Below are 22,180 nucleotides of genomic sequence, written 5' to 3' on the forward strand. Positions count from 1 at the left end.
TGTAACCCTCAATCCTTTGTACGCAGGAAATGTCTTGGGGTGAGTGTCCAAAGTGCTGGCACTAAAAGCCATACCTGAAACTTGGGCTAGGGATTTAAAAGCCACGAAGTTTGTCTCCATGCTCTGTTGGACCCTGAAGTTATGTATCAAAGCAGTGAGACCCCTACCAGCCTGGAGCCCTGAGTGTGTAGGTGGAGTCGAGCCCCACATGCCACCTTGGCTTGCCTGAGAAATGTGTATGGTGTTCAGCCACTGAGACTGGGGGCTGTTTGTTACACAGCAAGCCACACTGCCCAACACAACACCCATTTCTCACAGTAGATCCCCATAGTATTTCATGCACAAGTGGTTTTGTCCAGATCAGGAAAAAGACTGACCCACGGTCACATAGCTAGAAAGTGACCTTCCTTCAATAGCAGTTGCCCAGGAGCAGCAGTGGGGCCCAGTCCCCAGCCCAAGACAGGAGGCGACTGTGATAAATACATTTATTTTCCCAAAGTCCCTCTGCCCACCCAGCCCCACATCCAGCAGGGGAGGACATGAGATTCGGGGGTACTGGGCTCTCTGGTTTGCACACCCTTCCCCTAGGGGTGCAGGAAGGGGGTTCTCAGTAGACCACCTCATACACGGTGGCCTTCTTGTCCCCTGAGCCCGTCACGATGTACTTGTTGTTCCCCGAGATATCGCAGCTCAGCACGGAGGACGACTCCTTGGACTGCAGCAGGGAGGGGAGTGAGAGAAGAGAAGGCGGGGATGAGGTGTGGCTGACGCTGCTGGGGCTGGTGCAAGCTCCTTATCACCTGCACAACGTCACAGGGAAAGGCAAGGCCTCCAGGGCCGCTGCCAGCCTCGGAGGATGAGTCTAGAGTCAAGGTGGGGCGGGGACAGAACTTGGGGCGGAAGGCCCCAGAGTGGGAGCCAGGAGCAAGTGGGCAACACAAACTCCACAGAGGGCCCTTTCTGCTCCCGGAAAGGGCAGGACCTCTGTTATCTGGACTCCATGAGAGAGGCTACACAGCACTGCCCTCTCCCAGGACACAGAGGACGTGCACGGGGCAGACCATGCCGCTGGCACCGGAGGGGCTAACTCAGGGCGGGGGGGGGGGGGGCAGCAGCAGCCCTCGCTCCTCTGCAAACTTTTCCTGTTAGGGGCACAACAGCAAATGTTCCTGCTTTGCGCCTGACGTCCAAATAGACTACTTTGTCGCGTATGATGCACACTTTTTTGCCCAATTTTTGAGGGAAAAATAAGAATGTGCATTATATGTGGGTAGTACTAATTCCATATCTATATCAATGTTTTTTAACTTTTATTTATGCTTATGTATTAAAAGTGTAACTCTAGAAAGTAATAAGGATATCCATATACAAAATAATACCCTGGAATACAATAATCAGTTTTGTTTCTAAATAAATAATTGGATTAAAAAATTAAAACATTTTTTTCCTGCAAGTTTGGGCCAAAAACGTGGGTGTGCCTTATGCATGGGAGCACATTATACGTGGCAAACAGGCAAGTCATCAGCCGTCACATCCAGAGGCTAGCCCTGGCTGGTGTGGCTCCGTCGGCTGCAGTGTTACTCCGTAGATTGAGGGGTCTCCCGTTTGATTCCTGGCACATGCCTCGGCTGTGGGTTTGGTCCCCAACCGGGGTGTGTGCGGGAAGCAGCTGATCCGTGTCTCTCCCCCTCTCCCTTTTCGCCCCTGCCTCTCTCTCTAAAATCAATGGGCAGGTCCTTGGGCAAGGATAAAAAAGTCCAGAGGGTAAATAAATCAGCCTCACATATCCTTATTTTAACAACCCTTTAAAAATGTGAAAACCACTCCCCACCCTTGGGGATGACTGTAATAAACACAACACAACAGTAAGTGTCACTGAGGACGAGGAGAATTCTGAACCCTCTGTGCTGCTGTCGGGAGTGGGAAATTTGGAGAACAGTCTGGTAGTTCCCACGAAGACTGAATTGCTATCGGCGGTTCTACTCCTAGACGGACACCCGGGAGAAGCGCAAATGCGCCCACACAAATACACGTGTGAAGGCACACAGCAGCATGACTCAGCAGCCAAAAGTGGAAACAACCGAGTGTCCGTCCACAGATGAACGGGTCAAGTGTGGTCCGTTCATGCAACAGAGTATTATTCGGCCTTAGTAACTTTTAAAATTTATTGATTTGAGAGAGAGGGAGGGAGAAAGAAAGGGAGGGAGAAACATCAATTTGTTGTTCCACTTATTTATACATTGATTGGTTGACTCTTCTATGTGGCCTGTCTGGGGATTGAACCCACAACCTTGGTGTGCCGGGACAATGTTGTAACCCATTAAGCTGCCCAGCCAGGGCTACTCGGCTTTAAAAAGAAAGTTCTGACACCTACTACGAAACAGACGAACCTTGAGGACAACTGCACACGTTGAGCGAGCCCAGACACAAAAGGGCAAACACTGTGGGGTCCCAGTGGTAGGAGCCCCTGGAGGAGAGGCATGAGACAGAAGGCAGAGGGTGGGTGCCGGCAGGGTGTGGGAGGGAGCGGAAGGGGGCGTTAGTGTTTAATGGGGATGAAGTGTCATTGGGAAGGTGAGAAAGTTCTGGAGATGGATGGTGGGGATTGTGGCACAACAGTGTGAATATTTAATGCTACCAAACTGCATACTTGAAGATGGTTGAGCTTGCCCAGACTTTGTCATTGTTCACCACAATGAGAAAGGAAACAGGCTGTGCGCCAGTGTGGCCTGTGGGCTGAAGTTTGTGACCCGACTGCAGCAGCCACTGGCAGGTGAGAGGCTTGGAGGACCCCAGGCTTCATACCAGTGCAGTCACCTTGGGGCCCGAGGCACACAGCACCCTGCCAGGGGCAGGGCTCCAGACAGCCACATACCTGGAAAATGCTGGCCCCGTAGGGCGTCCTCCAGGCATTGAGCAGGTTGTCCTTCCCAGTGCTCACGAACCACCGCCCTAGGGGAAGGAGAATGGAGGTTGGAGGAGGGAGGGCTGAAGAAAGCCTGGGGCCTTGGGCTGCAGGCCTGGCCTCTCCCTTTAGGGCACCTCTGCCCTCATTTGGACAACGCGAAGTCCCTCGGGGAAATGAGGCCGGGTCCTTCCATTTTTCCAGACAGTGAAGTCAAGGCCTCAGGGCTCCATCTGGTCTTCAGGAATGGGGTGCCCCCCGGAGGGGGCTGGCCAGGTAAAATACACAGTGCCCAGTCACATTTCAATCTCAATGAACCACAAATGGTCTCTAGTGCTGATGTGTCCCAACTATTTCATTATTGTTACTTTCTTAGTAATATGTATGTTCCATGCAATGTTTAAGACATACTTATGCTAAAAAAATACAACTTTGTTTTAGTGTAAGTATATCCCTCACAATATTTGGGATGTATCTGTACTAACAAATTGGGGGCTTTTTATTGTAAGTATGCCCTGTACATTTGGGACATGCTATGCTAACAAATTATTTGTTTAAGATTCAGATTTGATTGTTTTTGTGGTTGTTGTGTAGCACTGTTCCGTTTCGGCAGCCCTCCCCCCATGCTGCAGCCCCACCCCAGCCACAGACAGACACACCGCAGGAGGCGAATTTCAGGGACAACACGCAGCTCTCATGGAGGTGCAGCTGGTACTTTTCCGGCTTGCGGACGTGCAAGATCTCAACGTTACTGCTCTCCATGCCGACGGCCAGCCAGTCCTGGTTGGGGCAGTGGCCCAGGGAAAAAATCTGGGGGTGAAGAGGGAAGAGGTGGGTTAAAAACCCCTTGGGATGGTGGGAGGTGCCCAGAAGGAAGGGGCTGGGGGAGGGGAGGGGTCCAACTCTCTCCCTCTGTGGCCCCTGCACAGAGAGGCAGCTGGCCCAGGGCCCGGAAGCAGCAGGCAACTGCATGTCAAATCATTAATATTAATCAGCATTACACGGAACCCTGGGGCCTCACATCCATTATCTGCTCTGAACGTACAACAGCTCTGGGAGGGAAGGGAGGAGGGGGTGGTGGGTGAAGCCGGGTGAGGACAGTCGCTGCCCTTGAGCAGATGGTGGAAAGGAAGCTGAGGCCAAGTCTGGCTCAAAGTCAGGCAGCAAGTCCAGCAAGTCTGTGAAGGACCAGGCCTTCTGACTCCCAGCTGGGAACTTTCCCTACGTGCCAACACCTCCTTTTGCTTAGATTGGAAATGACCTAGTAGCCTCCTCATTCTGTGCCTCACCCCACAAGAGGCACACAGAGTAAGGCTCTGTTCCATCCTAAACCTCATGAAATCTTACTGACAAATGAAACATGTATGAAGAGAACTGTAAATATCCAGCAGAGAGACCAGAAGGTTTCACATGTCCCCTCCTGACCATGTAGAAGTGTTCCTGTGTAGAGACAAGTGCTCAGGCAGGAAGGGAAACACTCACCCCAGGATCCCATACAACCCATCTGAGTATTGGAGATGGAGGACAGACAACTATGTCCACCTGCACCCCTAACTTCCCTGCCAAGAAAACATTCAAGCTAAAAAGAACAGAAAGAACTAGGGAACAGAAGCATCAGGGGCTTCAAGGAGGGGGGCAAATTGGATGGGTTTTGAAGGATGAGTAGGAGTTTACCAATTTGTGGAAGGAAAGGAAAGTCATGTCAGCCAGAGGAAACAATAATAGAACTAGAGGTCTCACAGGCATGGTGTGTTTGGGACTTGAGAATGGAGACCTTAAATGACAATCCAGGGCGCTTTTGCCCTGCCCCCAGACCGTGGTACACAGGATCTGGGTCCAGAGAACTTCAAGCCCTGTCCCTGACTTTGCTCAGCGGTCCAGCTCCCTCACAACATCCTTCAGCTGATTCCCAGTGGGCCTTCAACAACCCCAGTGCCCAGCTCCTATGTCAGTCTCTACCTTCCCCCTCAGATCAGCAGCTCCCCCGCCCAGGGTGAGTCCTGGAGCTCTCAGCAGGGTCAAAAGAAGGCTGGATGGAGAAACCAGCTGCACAAGAAGAGACAAAGGAATGGGGGAACGGTTTGGCAAGAGCATCTGAGAAGGTCACCTGAGGGTCTTAGCAGCCCCACCGTGTGATACAAATCAGCTCCTTTGTGGTTCCCTGCGTCTTTGGAGAATAAAGGGGAAGGCCTGTGTCTGAAGGACAAGAAAGATGAACACAGATAACAAGTATTTGGTCCTGCCCAGCATCTGGAAGTAGGTAGCTTAGGGGGAGAAGGGAGGCCACGATCCTGGAGCTTCTACCCCCCTCCCACTGGACACCGGCAGGCACCTGGGAGCTGAAGTCATGCTGCTGCAGCTGGCGGCCCTCCCGCAGATCCCAGCAGCGCACAGTGTTGTCCAGGCCCCCTGTCCAGAGCCGAGTGCCATAGTCAGAAATGTCAATACAGCTGGCACCATCCGTGTGGCCCTGGAACTGCCTGGAGGGAGAAGGGCCCAGGCGTCCATCCTGGAGTCTGTGCTGCTCCAGCATTCTCCAAGGCCCCTCTGCCCCCACAGCACAAAAGAGAAGGAGGCAGGGGCTTGCCCAAGGTCCCAGGGCACACGCCACCCACCTAACCATGGTCTGGTTCTGCAGGTCCCAGACCACGATGTTGCCGTCACTGCAGCAGGAGAAGCAGACCTTGGCGTCGGGGCTGACGGCCAGGGCGTAGCAAGCGGGGGCTGAGGAGGTCAGCTCGGCCTTGATGCGGGGGGTGGGTGCTGCCAGGTCCCAAATGGACAAGGTGCTGGCCTCACCACCCACGATAAGACTCCGGCCATCTGGCAGTAGCTTGCAAGAACGAATATAATTGTCCCGGTTCTGGGAGAAGAGAGAAAAAAGGGCATGTGGCTAAACCCCCAACCTTCCCTCTAGGAGCCCAGCTGAAGAATCTGCAACCGACCCCTGGTTCCTGTATAAATCCCCCAGATTGGCTTGTAAGCTCCACCCATTGGGCTGTAAGCTCCAACCCACTGGCCTCTAAGCCCTGCCCGATTGGTCTATAAATTCTACGCAGTGGCTAATAAGCCCCACCTGGTTGACCTATAAGCCTTGCCCCACTGACCTACAAGCCCGACCCTGGTTTGCCTATAAACTCAACCCCATTGACTGATAATCCCTACCCCTGCCTGACCTGTAAGCGCCAAATGTCGGTTTTTGACTTGCAAGCCCCGCCCCCGTGAACATGCCTGTCTTGCCCCACCTCACCAGGCAGTCCAACTGGGCCACTGGTGTCTTGGCGCCAGGCTGGCCAACATCCCACACCTTCACACAGCCCTTGCCTCCTGTGTACACGTGCTGCGTAGAGCCACTGATGGTGACTGCGCAGACCACCTCGCCGTGGGCCAGTGTGTGCAGCTGTCGTGCGTGCCGCGGGATGCCTGCGCCGACCAGTGCATCCGATGGGAAAGGCACAGGCTGCATCTGCCCATCCGCAGACACATGGAAGGAGTAGGCCCTGGACAAGAGGTGGGCATGATGTTGGGGGAGGGGGCACCCCTGAGGGCATGTGGGGCGTTCCGCACCCTCCTCCCAGAAGGCAGCAATGTACCTCTGCCTGTCTGACGTACCCCCTGCCCCCACTTTTGCCATTAGGGAAGGGAACCACATGATTAAAGGGATGTGGGGCAGTCAGTGTGGTACAAAAGAGAAAAAGGAATCTATGTGGTGGCCTGGTGCATGGGGAACAAGCACTTAGTACAAGTTTGTCCACAGAGATGCCTTGAGTTCCAGAAAACGCTGTCCAGTAGTGGCCACCAGTCCCATGTGGCAAGTTAAAAATTTCAGTTCCTTGGATGAACTGGCCACATTTCAAACATTCAAAAGCCACAGGTAGCTGATGGCAATGAGATTGCAGAGCAGCCAGTGTAGAATGTTGCCATCACGGGTGCTTGGGGCCAGGTCATTCCCTGTGGGGGGCCATCCCGGGCATTGTGGGTGTTGAGCAGCATCCCTGGCCCTCACCTGCCAGAGGCTGGAAGCACTCAGTTGTGATAACCAAATATATCACCAGATATCATCAACTGTCCCGAAACGGGGGGGAGGGACAAAATGTACCCCTGTTGAGAACCACTAGTCTAAACTTTGCTGGTTGCCTACCTTTCCCTCCAAAGAGAAGGAAGAAGAAAGGGAGCAAGTAGGCCTGGGGTAGGCGGGAGCCCCTGGTAGCTTACAGAAGAGACTTTCTGGAAAGGCAGCAGGGGACCCCAAGCCCCACTCCACTGTGGAAGTGCCTTAGAGGAAGAGGGGAGCCCAGCCTGGTACTCACGGCTTTCCCCCAGAGATGGCGGGCAGGGAGGAAGAGATGGATGACCCTCGGAGGTGTGGATGAGACTCAAATGCCATCTGCCAAAATGCCAAAGGGGTGTCACAGGGCAGGTGATTCAAACCTGCCTGTGCCCTTTCCCGTGCTCCCCCCTGCCATCTGCCTCTCTGTTTATCAGAGGACCCCCAGTGTGTTTATCAGCCCCTCCCCAAGAAGACACAGATGCCCGCCCCTCCCCCACAGTGCCGCTGAGAGAGTGGACACTTTCACACGAGAGAAGGCCAAGGTCTCTGTCCAGGGAATCTAGAGCCCCTGAGTTAGAAAGATCCTGATGGATCTTCCAGCCAATGCTCAGAACCAGAGTGTGAAACTGCAGCCCCTGCTCGTTTTTGTGAATGAAGTTGTACGGGCACACGGCCACACTTGCTCATTTATGTGTTGTCTGTGGTGGCTTCTGAGCCATATGAAGGCAGACTGGAGTAGTTGTGGCAGAGACCAAAATATTTACTCTCTGGGCCCTTACAGAAAGCATTTGCTGACTTCTTTTCTATGACATCTCTTGCAAGTACGCACCCAGCCTAGCCTGCCTCTGAAGGCATCTCGATCTACTTGGGGATGGCTCACTGCATCAGCCGTCTGTCCCCGTACTGCCTTCTGGGGCCCGTGTAGGCCCTCCGCCGCCTTAGCATGGGGTCTCACTCCTTTGACTCCTCCTCCTGGAGCGTCACCTCCAATTCTCTCCCCAGGCTAGTCCTTTGCAATCTACCAGGGTTGTCACTGTCCCTTAAAAATTAGGGCTAACAACAGACAGCATCTGCCAGGAGGCTGAAAGGGAGCCCCATGGCTGGGGCTGTCTGTTCTTAATGCAGCATAATCAGCTGCTCTTTCTACAGGCACAGGCACTGATTTGTATCACACTGTGGAACTACTGAGACCCTCAGACTGTCTTCCCACGTGCACTCGCCAAGCCAGGACTCCCCCCGTTTTCCCAACCCCTTGTTTTTCTTTATGTAACTGGCTTTTCCTCCCAGCCTCCAGTTCTTGGTCCCTGCTGACACCTCCTGGCGTCTACACTGAGGACTCACCATGGGCGAGCGTCCATATACCACAGAGCCGCTGACCTGGGGGGACAGGTGGAGGCTGACATAGGAGCTGGGCACAGAGAGGTCCCCATTAAGTGCGCTGTGGGAACCCAGGCTGAAAGACGCGGTGAAGGGACTAGACAGGGTCAGGGGGCTCCTCAGGGCTGTGTGAGAAGAGATAAAGGCAGGTCCTCAGACACCCTGGACCTGGACCCTGCCCCCCATGGCTTTGGCTACCAGTGCCTTCGCCTGTCATCCGGGCCCCATGCTCTGACCCAGCACTCAGCATACTCTGTCAAATCTTCAGACAGTTACAGATGCTGTTTCCTCCGGCTCATATGCCTTCCCCTTTCCTTCTGCACTTTCCGAGCCCCTACTCATCCCTCAAAATCTAGACCCAATGTCCAACAATGTCTCAGGAATGACCTTGAGCCTCTCCAGTCCATCCTTGGCCTCCAACTTCTCCTATCTTGGGCCCCCCCTTCTACCCCAGCTGTGAGCACACAAGACTGGGAGTTTGGGGATCTGGTACTCCTCCCACCGTCTAGGAGCTCCTTGAGGGCAGGTTCCAGAGCTGATTTCTTTTTGGAACCCCAAAGCCAGCCCAGGATCTGGCCATAAGACAGAAAAGAAGAGCACTGCCATCCTTATATCACTAAGGGGGATGTGAGACTCAGAGAGGTTGGGCCCCTTGCCCAAGGCCACATAGCTGACAAGTGTCCAAGGCTGGCCTCAAATCCAAGCCTGTCTCACTCTAAATCTTGTCTTCCCAGTGCACTAGGCTGAAGCCCCTGAATAAGTCACTGCCCCTCTCTGAGCCTCAATTTCCCCATCTGTCAAGCCAAGACATAGAAAACCAAGGCCCAGAGTGAGATGGCATCCAACTCAGCCATGAAAAGGACCGAGGCAATGCTAGGGCTGGAATCCAAACCTCCTGCCTCGCCCACCCTGTCACTTTCTAGAACTCCCCCAGAGAGGAGACTTGCTACAGCAGGGACCAGTGGGTGCTCACCAATACTGTCTGTGGAAGGCGTTGGCTTGGCAGTGAGCTGGCGGAGGTGACTGACCGAGCTGGGCCCCGGGGTGGATGCATCCTGGGGCGGGGAGGAGTCGCAGGACTTGGAGGCAGGAGTGCTGGTGGGAAGATCATTCTGGGGGGAAAAGGCAGGACTGAACACCACCAGGCACCTGGTGCCCTGCAGGCCAAGGATCTGGTCAGAAACGGATGGGAGAAGGGAGTGGTAGGCCAGGCTCGTGGAAGGTGGCTGCACTGGTGGTGTACCTCTCTGCTTTCAGACACTTTTAGACGTGCACACATCAGAAGGGGACCCCCTGGGCACAGCCGACCCCCTGCGCACAGGGACACATGACTATCTGCACACATCAGAATGACAGGCGGGCATGTGGGCGTATACACACATAAGTACGGCAAAGGGAACCAACACCCACGTGTACGGTGAGGACTGTGCGTGCATATGATAAGGTGTGCAGTGTGGATGCACTGTCACAAATGCAGGTGTAGACAGAATGGTGCACAGTAGGCCCACGGAAGGGCATGCCCTGCAGGGAGTGGGGGACCCCAGAAGGAGGCGACAGACAGTTAGAGGCTGTCGGATCCCCTGGGTACAAGGAATGGGAAGCTCTGGGATGAGCTCATGACACGGGAGGCCACGCAGCATTTCCCCAGATGAAGGAATAGTGAATCTAGTATTTTCCTTATTCCCACAGGGAGGGGGATGTCCCCCACAGCTATTCCTCCCCATGGGGACACTGGAGAAGAGGGGAAGCCAGACCTCCACATAGGAGCACACTGTACTGTCTCAGCTTTATGCCATTGCCCACTTTGCCTTATAAGAGACTTCACATCTTTGTCGTGTGACGGTTACTTCTTAGCTTTCCATCACTAAATGACACATATTGTGACTGCCAGACTCACACCCAGGAGAGGGAGTGGGCAGGGACAACGTGTGGACAGGGGGCTTCTCCATTAGAACAGAGCTGCCCCACCCCTATGATCTGAGGATGAGGGCACATGAGAAACAAAGTGAGCCCCCAACCTTGATGGTTGCCATAGCAACCTACTGGGAGGGCAGGCCTAGACATCCAAGCCATCTTCCAGGTAGGTCCAGGGCAGGGGTCTGGGGGAGACTTGGCGGGGAGGGACAAATAAAGCTGAGTTAGGAATTCCCCCAGGGCCCTGCCTGGTGCAGCCCAGTGGATTGAGTGCTGGGCTGCAAACCAGAGTCGCTGGTTTGATTCCCAGTGAGGACACATGCCTGGGTTGCAGGCCAGGTCCCTAGTGGGGGACACATGAGAGGCAACCACACATTGATCCCTCCCTTCCCTTCTCTATCTAAAAAAAAAAAAAAAGATTTCCCCCAGGGGAATACTCTTAGTGGTCTCTATACCTGGCATTAAACCTGGGGGGGAGCCAGAAGAAAGCTGTTCTGATATGAATCCTGGTTCCTGGTGGGGACAACATCTCAGGTTGGGGCTGGGGTGTCTTCAATGCCTCTCAAAGGCAGGACTGAAGTCTGCCTTGGGAGTGGCCCATTCTGCAGTTTCAATACTTATTTTCAGGGGATTTCTTATTTATTGCAAGAGATACTTGACTTCTCCACAAGATGGTGAGTTGCCTCTTAATATGTATTTACAAAGTTTACTCACGAAATTTCCTTTTAATGTTTATTTAGGTGCAACAGATGGAGTCTATTTAGGAAAAATTACCCGAATAGGATTTTAAGAAGGTGGCCAAATAATCTGGAAGGGCATGCTGGGCCACGTCAGCCTGGCCAGTTTCTCATCGCGCATATCTAGTGGCACAGTATCTGTTTCCAGGCTCCCAGGGTGAACAAGGCGAGTCTCAAGACCTCCCCTATTCCTTACCAGGATGAGCTCCTTGGCTCTGGGGAGTGGTGAGCTGAGGCTGGAGGCCAAGGAGGCTGGACTTTCCACAAGGTCCCGACGGGCAGGGACGCAGATGGGTGCCTTTCCACACGGAGTGGCAGTTGGGCTGGGGGGCTCTGAGGGTTGGTCCTGGGTTTGAGGAGGTGATGTTGAGTGGGGTAAAGTGGCTGACAATAGCCCCTTTCTGTACTCCTCCAGCACCCCACCCCAACCTCTAGATAGGACATCTGCAACCCACCTTTGGAGGACTATGAAACTTCCTTTGCCTCAGTTTACTCATCTGTGAAATGGGTTTAATGAGGGGACCTGCTCTATAAGAACAAGCAGCAATGACTTATAAAGGCTTGGTTTTGTTTCTTCCCATTGGAAAGATGGGGAAGAAGAAGCCAGGGAAGGAGAGGCCACTCCCCCAAAGTCACGCTGTGAGCCAGGGCTTGAAGCCACTGCTGCGACTCATCTCCAGTGTGTCCTGGCCCTCCGTTTCGCCACCATGCTGTGGAGGGATGTTGGCCTGAAGTGTCTGGTGACCCCCGCTTCCCCTGGCCCCAGCCATCCCAGAGAGAGGGGTCCAGTAACCCCACTCCCTCTGGGCCCGCCACACCCCCAAAAACCCACCACTCGCTCCATGTCCAGTTCTCTGCCTCTGCCTCTGAGTCCTGGAGGCCAGAAGTTGTGGAGGCTGGACCTCAACTCACCTCATCTACCACCAGGTTGTAGTCACTCTTGTCCTCGTCGCTCTCCTGGGGGAACATGGAGGAGAGAGCTCGCCCTGGCCAGGCCCCTGCTTCCACACTCCCTTATATCTACTCGGGAGGGGAGTGTACACCAGCAGGTCCTGGGTTGGACGGGAACTCCGGGGCTACAGCAGCCCATTTGCTTGGTTTGGAAGGGAAGGTGCACATGCTCAATGCAGGGGAGGGCTTGGGGGTGGGAGGTGGGGGGTAGGGGGGTGAAGAGGGTGGGTCACTCCTGGAAAGGGATGAAGGAGATAGTGCTGAGTGCCCACGACTTGCTGTGTGGCCCTGAGTGCCTCCTAGCCCTTCCTGAACCTCAGTTTCCCCCTCTGTGCCATGGGGGGGTAGGGTGGGAGTCATCCATACCTCCTTTTCACCCAAACATGTGCCCACCCATCCCCATCCCCATGGCCCCAGTGCAGATCTTATCCCCTCCTTGGTCTCCTGGCCTGCAGCCTTGCCCCTTCCAGGTAGCCCTCCAAGCTCCAGAGAGATGTTCCTAAGATGGATTCCCACATTTGTTCTACATCCTTCTATGGCTCCCCATTGCCCCCAGGGAGAAACACGTGCCGGGCTGCCTCCTGGTTTGGCTGGAAACCAAGGGAAGACCAAAGGCTGCAGCCTGGAGGCCACATCCATCCAGTGGGTGGGTTTTCTTTGACTTCCTTATCCCTAGTTTTCTTCTTTAAAACAAAACTAGTTGGTGATATTTATAAAACAAACTATTATACTGAATAATTTTTTTTAAAAAAGAGTAAAGGCTTCTGTGAGAAACAGCAAGATTGGCCAACATGGGCTCACTAGACAGCTAGGACCAGGTCACAGCTGCCCGTCTAGATGGGACAAGTGCCCTCCAGCTGGCCACAGTCCCAAGCCTCACTTTCAGCATGACCCCTGGGGCACTAGAGTTTGAAAGTACAGGAGCAGCAATCCCTCTGACAATGAGAGAGGAGGTCCCAGCCCTCCAGGGAGGGGTCAGGGACAGCTTCCTGCAAGAGAGAGCAATTGTGTGTGTGTGCCTTGATGGAGGGACTGGTTTCTGGGAGGCAGGGGGAAAGGGGTTCTAGAGTGAGGGAACAGCTGGAGCAAAAGCCAGGAGGTGGGAAAATAGTGTGGGCCAGACTTAAGTGACTGAAGAATTAAGCCTGGCTCCATAGGGTCTCTTCTGATTGGCCAGTGCTCCATGAGCAATGGGGTTATGGAAGGCTCTGGAGTGAGAGAGTCATGGACACAGCTGGCTCCAAGGGGTGGGGCTTGGGACTGGTCGAGGCCACGTGTGCCCACCCCAGTCCCTGTCTTGCCCCTACTCACGTAAGGTCCTGACAGATCCTTTTCCTCAGCTTGCTGCTTCCCATTGCCGCCTGGGCCGCCTGGTTGCTCTTCTTCCACCACACTTTCAGGGGGCGAGGGGGATGCACTCTGCGGAGAGATAGGAGCCAGGCGGGAAGAAGGGTCAGGACCTGGGCCCCAGACTGCATCCCGGCCCAGCCAAGCCTGAGTATCCCTGCCACTGTCATTAGGATCTGTGACTCAAGCAACGTGCCTGGAAAATGGGACCTTCTGAGTGTCCCCAGACATTGTCTAGTGTCCCTTAGGGGACACTCATGCAAGTTGAGATGAGCTGTAAGTACAAAATGCATTTGGATCTGAGAGTCCTAGTTCAATAAAAATAATGTGAAATATCTTATAACTTTTATGTTGGTATCAAGTTGAAACATTTTGGATAAACTGCATTAAGTAAAATACATTATTGGAATTAATGTCACCTGTTTAACTTTTCTCATGTAGCTACTAGGAAATTTACAATGGTGTAGGAGAGTGTGGAGATATCGGTACAAGGCTAAACATGATGAAGTTGCAAAGAACCACACACACACACACACACACACACACACACACAGTGAATGCACGTAAAACTGTGAAATCTGAAAAAGCACCATGGGTTGTACTGATGTAAAGTTCCTAGGTTTGATGCTGTGTTTTAGTTTTGTAAGATTTTGCCCTTGGGGGAGGTCGGGTGAGGAGTACCATGGGCCTCCCTGCACGTTTCTCTGTGACCTCCTGTCCATCTATAATTCTTTCAAAATTAGTTTTTAAGAAATTACATACAGGGCTCACATAGTATTTCTATTGGGTAGTGTTCTTGTAAATAATAATATTAATTAGATCATAGATAAATTAATAAATAGAAGGGTGGAAGAATGCTACTAGAGGCATGTATTCATTTATTCAATTGCAAAAATAGCTCAAGATTGGAAAACTTAAATAAATAAAACTTAGCCTATGGGCATCTCCTGGCCAACACAGCTTGAAAGTTGGATGCAGCCCCTACTCAGGGGCTAAGAACAAACAGCTTTAGCCACACAGGAATACAAAGCAGATGTTAGGTAAGAGGGCAAATCCCTGGATGTCCCTCAACTTACCCTGCTTGGGCCTCTCTCCACTGCTGGGTTGGGGCAAAGGAGAGAGAAGGAAACAGAATGAGGGTTTCACGGCCCATGGTGCCAGACGTGGCACATCCCTCTACAGTTTATAAAGCCCTCTTCCCAGCTCAGAATCTCCCTTTTCCTTCCAACACCCTTGCAAGGAGTGGATTATCCCTTCCCCACTCCAAACAGATAAATGCTCAGAGAGGATCAGTAATTTGCCCAAGGACACACAGCCAGTTGGAAGTAGAGGGGCCCTGCAGCCCCCTTTTCATTCCCTCCCACTTATGTGAGTTCGGTGCTCTGAGCAGGGCAGCCTGCCAGTCCTCCACCTCCACACCACACCCCTGAGCCAATGCCACCCTGCACTGCCCACTTACCTCTGGACCCCTCGGCCTCCACACCTGCCCGGTCCTCCTTGGCAGCTGCGGCCAGCTGAGCCTGGGCGGCCAGTGCTCCGGACAGGGCCAGCAGCCCCGTGGCACTGCCACCCACCAGTCCAGATGGGCGAGGGGTGAGGGGCACAGGGGGGGCGTGGTGGGACAGCGGCTGGAGCTGCTGCTGCTAGAGAGGAGCAGGGGTGGGCCAGGGGCAGGTGGGGGGGTCGGGTGCCCCGTAGTACCCCTGGCCCAAGAGGCCACTGAGAGTGGGGACAGGGTCCACCCAAGCCAGCTGCCCACACAGCACCCCCAGCTTTGGCACCTACTGATAAGGGGATCTGGGAGTGGGGTCTCCCCAGGGCAGGGCAGGGGCCAAGAGACTCACCCCAATGAGGCTGTTCAGTTCCCCCACAGTCACCTGCTTGGCACGCTCCATGGCCTGTAGTACCTGCTGTTGATGCTGGGAGGCAGGGGATATGGAAAAGGGGGTGCTCAGGAGAACTCCTTCACTGCTGGGAGCCCCCATCTGCCCAGGCAATGCCCTGTGGGGCCCGCACTCCTCTCCCACCCTCATTCTTGCTCTGGCACTTGGTATTTCACTTCTACCCATCTCTCCCTTTCCTTTCAAAATTATGAAACAGAAAAAGAAACAAAGCATATAAGTGCAGTTAAGCCCTGGCTGGTGTGGCTCAGTGGATTGAGTGCTGGCCTGAGAACTGAAAGGTCACCGGTGCAGTTTCTGGTCAGGGCACATGCCTGGGTTGCAGGCCAGGTCTGCAGTAGGGGGCACTCCAGGGGCAACCACACACTGATGTTTCTCCCCTTCTTTCTCCCTCCTTTCCCCTCTCTCCAAAAATGAATAAATAAAATCTTTTTTTAAAAGTGCAGTTAAAACTAATAATTATAAATTGGGATCTCCCCTCGGCACTGCTGACACCGCGGCTGGACCACACTACGTGGGTCCACCCTGGGCACTATGGGGTGTTGAGCAGCATCCCTGGCCCCACCCACTGCATGCCAGGGCCACCTCTGGAGTGACAACCACAGATCTCCCCAGATATTGCCCAGTGTTCCCTAGGGACAGGATCACCCTCAGTAAAGAACCACTGTATGAATCAGCACCCATACACCAAACACCCAGGTCAGAAAATACAAACTGGCAGCGCCTGGGAGGCCCCGTCCCCACCCGCCTGCTGCAATGCCCTGCTTCCCTCCCTGCCTCCCTTCCGCACAAGGCTCTCGTTTTTCTGCGTGGTGTTCCCACCTATGGCTGCCTTCCCAAACCTGCCTGAACTTATCCATGTGGAACTATTTTGTCTCAATTCTATGTTCTCCTTTGTGTCTGGCTTCCTTCACTCAACGTTATATTGTGAGCCACATCCACAATGTGGCTGTGCTGTGCTCAGCGTTCAGTGCTGGAGAACTTTCTGTGCTGTGATGATTAAAATCTCTCTATCTGCTGCTGGATACAGAAGCCACTGGCCACATGTGTCTATGGAGCACTTGAAACGTGGCCGGTGTAACACCCACCACTCTTCTCTCTGTCACTGTACATCTGGCTCCCCTGGGGACCTCCTGTGAGTAGAACCACACATTGTCCTTTGGTGTCTGCCTTATTTCATGGAGCATAATGTAAGTGCTCACTTTTATGCTGGGTGCTGAGTAAGTACCCAGCATTGTCCTCATCACCTTCTATGTATCAGCTGTTCTACACTCAACAACAGAGGCACAGAGAGGACAAGCAGCTTTCCCAAGGCCACAGCACACAGCAGGGATTCAGACCCAGGCAGCCTGGCACAGGGCTTGAGTCCCACTCCTTACCCTCAGCCACCGCCCATCTCGGAAGCCAGTGCCCCAGCCAGTGCCCAGGCCCTTAAGCCACTTAGCAGAACCAGTGCCTGTGGCATACAACCCTTCCCACCCCCTCAGCCTTCTTCCAGCTCCCCTCCCACCCGCATCAGGCCCACTCACCTCCTGGGTGAGGAATGGGATAATCTGAGCGCAGATGCCGCTGAGGCGCTTCACAATCTCGGCCTGGCAGGAGGTAATGGGGAGGGACCTTGGGTGGGGAGCCTCCCCGGAGTCCCAGGTCGGAGCCCTGGCTGGGCCCATGTCCCTCTCTGGGTCTCATCTGCAACCTGGGGCTGCAGCCAGTGCAGCACACGCAGGGGGAGGGTGTTGCGATGTGATACAACACATACATACTTGGTCTTTGTTCCCAGTTCCTGGCACAGACTCCTGAAGCCCTTGGGGTTTCTGGATGAAGGGGGTCTTTTGATTACTTATAATAAGCCCCTTTCGACCACACTTGAGTTTATTCAAGGACTGCAGCTTTCATCCCCATCCTCTGACTGTGCACTCCTCTCCAAGGAGGGAGAGGGACTGGGACTGAGTTAGTCACAGATGGCCAGTGATCTAATCAATCACATCTATATACTGAAGCCTCTGGGTGGTAGAGACGGAGTAGGCGCTTCCAAGTACCTGCGACCACCACACCGCCAACCACGACGCCTCCAGCACAGAAGTGCCCCAGAGTCCGCTGTGGAGTTGGCCATGTTGGGCACTCAGTAGTATGGCGGGAAAAGGTGAGGGCCGTGGCCCTGACTGAAGGGGTGGGTGATGACAGTCCTTTTCAAGGTGCTCGCTTGCCTTCTGATGCTGGCTCTCATCGGGGTCTCAGTACACACCTCAGAGGGTGCTGATCCACTGCCCTAGGTGTCAGGGACCCCAACACCAGCACAGCGCAGCGAAGCAATGGTGGCCACCAACAGCATCATAGAGGAGGCCCCAGGATCCAAGGCTCCGAGCCCAAGATACAGAGGTCAGGCCACACAACCAGAGCCTGGCACAGAGCTCATGGCAAAGCCACCACCCCTGGACTCCCCCTGCCCAGGAATCCCTAGGACTGAGGCTGAAATTCCTCAATGATTGAAGCAGGTAGCCAGGGCCTGGCTGCCACTGGCTCCCTGAAAATGACCTAGTTTGCTGGCTGGGAGCAGTGGGCACAACTCACTTACCAAGGGCAGCTACTGGGAGATGGCACCCAGACTCTCGCAGCCTTTACCTCCCTTCCAACTGTGTTCCCTACTGCCACATGTCCACATGGGCTGGTTCCCCTACCCCCTCTGCCTACCAGGGTCAGAGCCAGGCCCCTTGAGGCTGGAAATAGGCAGCCCCTGCTTCTGTGGTACGACCAGATCCAGTACTGGCCCTCCTCCCCTCTGACCGCCACTCTGGGTCTGGCCAGCTTCACCCTGCTGCTCAGTGTCCTGGCCTCTGCCATGTACCACCCATAGTGCTTCTGAAGGCTCTTGGCAGTATGGCTAGCCACTCCAGACCTCACTCCCCATGACACTGTGGGAGTTGCTGTCTGTCCAGGCTCTCTTCCCTGGCCTGCCTCTTCTCACTATCCCGGAGCCAACCCTACACGGAAGAGCACTCCGGGGCCAGGCAGGGGCCCCTCCCTCTGACCTCCATGGCTCTGAGCCACCTTTGAGGGCCGCTGGCCCTCAGCCCCCACTGACAGTCAGCTCCTCCTCGAAGGTCAGGCAGCTGCTGTCACTCTTGGCTCTAGGCACAGCTTAGTGTGCCTGAGGACCCAGCCACCTCTAGTTCCTAATAGCTCCTTGGGCTGATTTAGGGGCCCAAGGACTGAGGGGCTGGGAGGGGTAGGGGGGGTTCTCTGTTCTCTCTGTGCAGATTAAATGACTGTGAGGTTTAAAAAAAAACCCTAAAAGACAGGGTGCAGAGAGCTTCCGGGAGGGTGAGCACTCGGAGGTGCTGGGAGGGTGGAGCTGTGGGGAGGCCATGGAAATGCCGAGCCCTTGCCCACAGCTTGCCCTGCACATCTTTCAATGTAGCTCTTCCTGAGCTATACTCTTTATAATAAACAGGTAATAGTAAGAGATTTCCTAAGTTCTGTGAGCAATTTTACCAATTATTGGACCCATGGAAGAAGTGGTGGAAACCCCTCAATTTATAGCTAATTGGTCAGAAGTACTGGTGGTCCAGACTTGCAGTTGGCATCTAAAGAGGGGGCGGCCTTGCAGGGCTGAGCCCCGAACCTGTGGGGTCTGCAGACTCCGGGCAGGGAGTGTCAGAGTGGAGCCGAACTGCAGGACACCCCGCTGGTGTCAGAGGTGGAGAATTGACTGGTGTGCAGGAAACCCACACTTAGTGTCAGAAGTATAGAGTGAGAGTGGCTTTACTTGTAGGTTTCATCTGGACAGGGTTTGGGCTGGGGGTACCCCATTAAAGCTGAACAGAGGGGTGGCCACGTGGGTGGGGAAGGGGGTGGCAGTGGCATGTCCAGGTGTGTGCGTGGTCAGTCCATGCTTTTCCCTTGCATGGGTTTCAGGGGTGCTGTGTACTTTGTGTGTCAGGGGTACGGGTGTTCCCACCAGGAGTGCAGAACCAGCCTCCCAAAACCCGAGCCCTACCCCATGCCGGCCACCCCACAGGGAGATCTATTTCATACACCCGTGGGACTGCATCATGCTCCAGAAAGACACTTTCCCTCCGGCCCAGACCAGAACCCACACACACTTCTGGAAAAGCGTGTCAGGACGGCCCCCTATCCACCCTACACTCCTAGCCCACCCACCCAGAAGACCTCACACTAGGCTCCACCCACTGACTCTGATACTCTCTGATGGAGAGAATCTAAAACTCCATCAACCTCAGAATCTCCATCCTATCAGAAGCCATCAAGGAACCTTGAGGTCAGTCTCAGGATCTCAGAGTCAAGCTTGAACAACTGAAGTCAGTTTCAGAACTCTCGGGTCTAACCCAGAACCCTGAAATCACTTTCAAAAGCGTAAGAGAGTCTCAGAACTTCAGAGCCCTGGAGTGGGCCTCAGACCTCTCACAACAGCAACAGAGGCTTGGGGTCCCCTCAGACCCTGAGGGTCCACATGTCAGATTCGCCAGGATGAAAGGGACCTCCAGCACAGTCCATCTGGCCCACTCCAGGACAGAAGTCACCTCCACTGCCTCCCTGACCTGGCTGCTGGCCTCTGCTATGAACCTTCCTTGACACAGACACCTGGCCCTGGCTCACTGCTCCCCTCTCTGCTGGACAATCACTTTAGCTGTAGGACAAAGTCTCCAGATTTTCAGAATCATTTTTCTATCCCGAGGCTAAAATCTGGCTCCCTGGTCGCAGAGATTTCAGGGAAAGACCCCTGTTCCCTGGACCTGCCTTGCCCCAGATTGCCCTGGTGCCAGGTCCCTCTCACAGCCTCCCAACCCCGCCCTCCCTACCGAATACCCAACACAGTTACCTGCTTATGCATTTCAACGTTGAGCCCATAGGACATCTCGTAGTACTGCAAAGGAAAAGACAGTTGGAACATCCACTGGATGTTCAGCCCTGGGCTGGGCAGCTCTGGGTCTTCCAGGAGTCCCCAGGCTGGGGTGATCACAGAAGGACACAGATCATCCCAGCCCCATGGGACCCCCTAGAGGGAAGCAGGGCCCCTCCACTCTCTCCAGGGAGGTGAGGCAGGTGGTGTCCAGAGAGCCTGGCTCCTCAGAGACACCCATAAGGACCGGACATCCTTGTCTTACTGTTCTTAAGAGCTGGGAGGATCCAGGGAGAAAGCCTAGAATCCCAACCAGCCCACTCTATGGATAGGGAGAATGAGGCCCTAAAAGGAGCAAGGATATACCCCAGAGCGGCACATTGAGTCCGGATTTGCACCCGGATCCTCGCTTCCCACTCCTCCCACGCTGGCATGCCAACCCCCTCACCATGACATAATGTCGCTGCATTTCAGTCTTCTCACTGGCCAACTTCTCGCATTCCAGTTTGAGGCTGGGAAGGAGACAGGGCATGGGGGCCCCACTCTCTCTGCCGCCCGCAAGGGAGACCCGCGGACACCCCATCTGGGTCAGTTTCCAAAGTGATGGGTTTGACTCAGCCCCGACCCCTCAAAATGCCCCAGTACCAAGTGTCCCCATCCACCTCGCCTGGCTTCCACCTGGAAGCCCTCCGCTCAACCCTGGGGGTCCTCCCTTCTCCCCGCACCCAAGAGGCCCTTGTCTGACCCGGCCCCGGCCCCGCCCCTCACCGCCCCCCGCCCCCCCCCCCCCCCGGCCCCNTCCTCCCCGGCCCGGGCCCCCCCCCCCACCGCCCCCCCCCCCCCCCCCCCCGCCCCGGGCCCCGTCGCTCTTCGCGGGCTCCCAGGTGAGCTCGCAGGTGAACTCCCGGTCCCCCGGGCGGGGCGCCCCGCCCCCCTCACCTGTGGTACTGAGCCTGGAGGAACTGGAATTCCTCTTTGATGCGGTCGCATATCTCCAAGATCGAGAACTTGAAGGGCTGGCCCGACTGAAGTGGGGCCTGGCGGGGGACGTCAGGGTCTGAGTTCCCAGGCGCCCGGCCCCCCCACCCCCGCAGCCCGGGACCCTACTCACCGGGTGCCTTCCCTGGGGGTACATCCTGCCGATCCGGGAAGCCCGCTTCGCGCCGGAATGTGACAATGTGTGGGTTGTGGGGGAGAGAGGCTGGGGGTGGGGGGCAGCCCGGAGAAAGAAGCCGGGAGCCGAGGCGGCGCGGGGCGGGGGACCCCGGAGTCCCCCGCGTCCCCCGAGCTAGCGCGAAAGGTCGCGGGGACTGAGAGAGGAGCCGAGGCCCACTCCCCTGGGCAGGGGCGCGGGGCGGCGGTCGTGGAAGGTCGGCGAGCCGCGGCCGGGTGTCTGAGGCGCGGACGGCGGGCCCGGCTCCGAGCCGCCTCCCTCCGGCGGGGCTCGGCCGGGAGCCGCGGGCAGAGCCGCCTTAAGGTGGCGCCGCCGCCCCCGGGGCCCGCCCACACAGCCCACCAGCCGCCCACCCAGCGCCCTCCCAACCACCGGCCTTGGTCCCCGGAACCCACCCCCTTCCATTGACCAGTGCCGGGTGGGAAACTGAGCCTTTCGTCCAATCCCACACACATCGACCTCCTTCTCCCTCCCGGAGAGCAAGAGAGAGAAAGCAGGGAAACAAATACCTGGTGGCCCAAGGTGGGGAGTCGCTCGGTGGGGAGAGGAGCTGTTTGTGGTCAGAAATGGCCTTTCTGAGGACGTGAGCTAAGACTTAAAGATCAGGAGGAAGCAGCCTTGCCAAGTGCTGGCAGGGAAGCCTTCCCCCAGGGGAAAGAGAATAATAACCCACGCAAAGGCCCAGAGGAGGGAAGGAGGTGCTGGGCAGACCCAGGTTCAGCCCCACTCTGGGCTTCAGTATTCTCTGAAAATGGCAGGGTCAGGGGCTATTTTTAAATGAGATGGTACATGCACAGCCCTCAGCCTGGCATGGCACACAGTAAGCTCCCAGACGTGGAAGGGGGTGCTCTGATTTCACCACCAGCAGACTGGTCTGGCTCCCCTCTCAGGCTGTGGGGGTCCTAGGATGCAAAGTCCCAGTGAGAGTGGAAACTGAATCTCTGCCATCAGATTGAAGTACC

At 55.2% G+C, this 22,180-nt stretch overlaps 1 protein-coding gene across 7 annotated transcripts; it reads right to left on the reverse strand.

Annotated features, from left to right (window-relative positions):
* Positions 1-469: 469 nt before the first annotated feature.
* Positions 470-21,515, reverse strand: TLE2 (TLE family member 2, transcriptional corepressor). 7 transcript variants are annotated; one of them, XM_037042484.1, is made up of 21 exons: positions 21,156-21,513; positions 20,984-21,081; positions 20,493-20,556; positions 20,024-20,068; positions 16,713-16,775; positions 15,127-15,201; positions 14,742-14,922; positions 14,359-14,381; positions 13,247-13,354; positions 11,897-11,941; positions 11,440-11,481; positions 11,181-11,330; positions 9,307-9,445; positions 8,298-8,458; positions 7,216-7,292; positions 6,156-6,405; positions 5,521-5,768; positions 5,238-5,385; positions 3,565-3,715; positions 2,876-2,952; positions 470-715 (listed from the first exon to the last, which is right to left on the reverse strand). In XM_037042484.1, the coding sequence occupies exons 1-21, from the start codon at positions 21,177-21,179 to the stop codon at positions 608-610; spliced, it is 2,277 nt and encodes a 758-aa protein (XP_036898379.1). In that variant the 5' UTR covers positions 21,180-21,513; the 3' UTR covers positions 470-607. The 7 variants fall into 7 exon arrangements, with proteins under 7 accessions (XP_036898379.1, XP_036898380.1, XP_036898378.1 ...); XM_037042485.1 differs by having other exon boundaries at positions 14,359-14,378; positions 14,742-14,925; XM_037042483.1 differs by having other exon boundaries at positions 14,742-14,925.
* Positions 21,516-22,180: the final 665 nt, after the last annotated feature.

The sequence above is a fragment of the Sturnira hondurensis genome, unplaced genomic scaffold (genome assembly GCF_014824575.4).
Source record: "Sturnira hondurensis isolate 20B ecotype Veracruz unplaced genomic scaffold, ASM1482457v3 Scaffold0003693, whole genome shotgun sequence".
Taxonomy (NCBI): Eukaryota; Metazoa; Chordata; class Mammalia; order Chiroptera; family Phyllostomidae; genus Sturnira; species Sturnira hondurensis.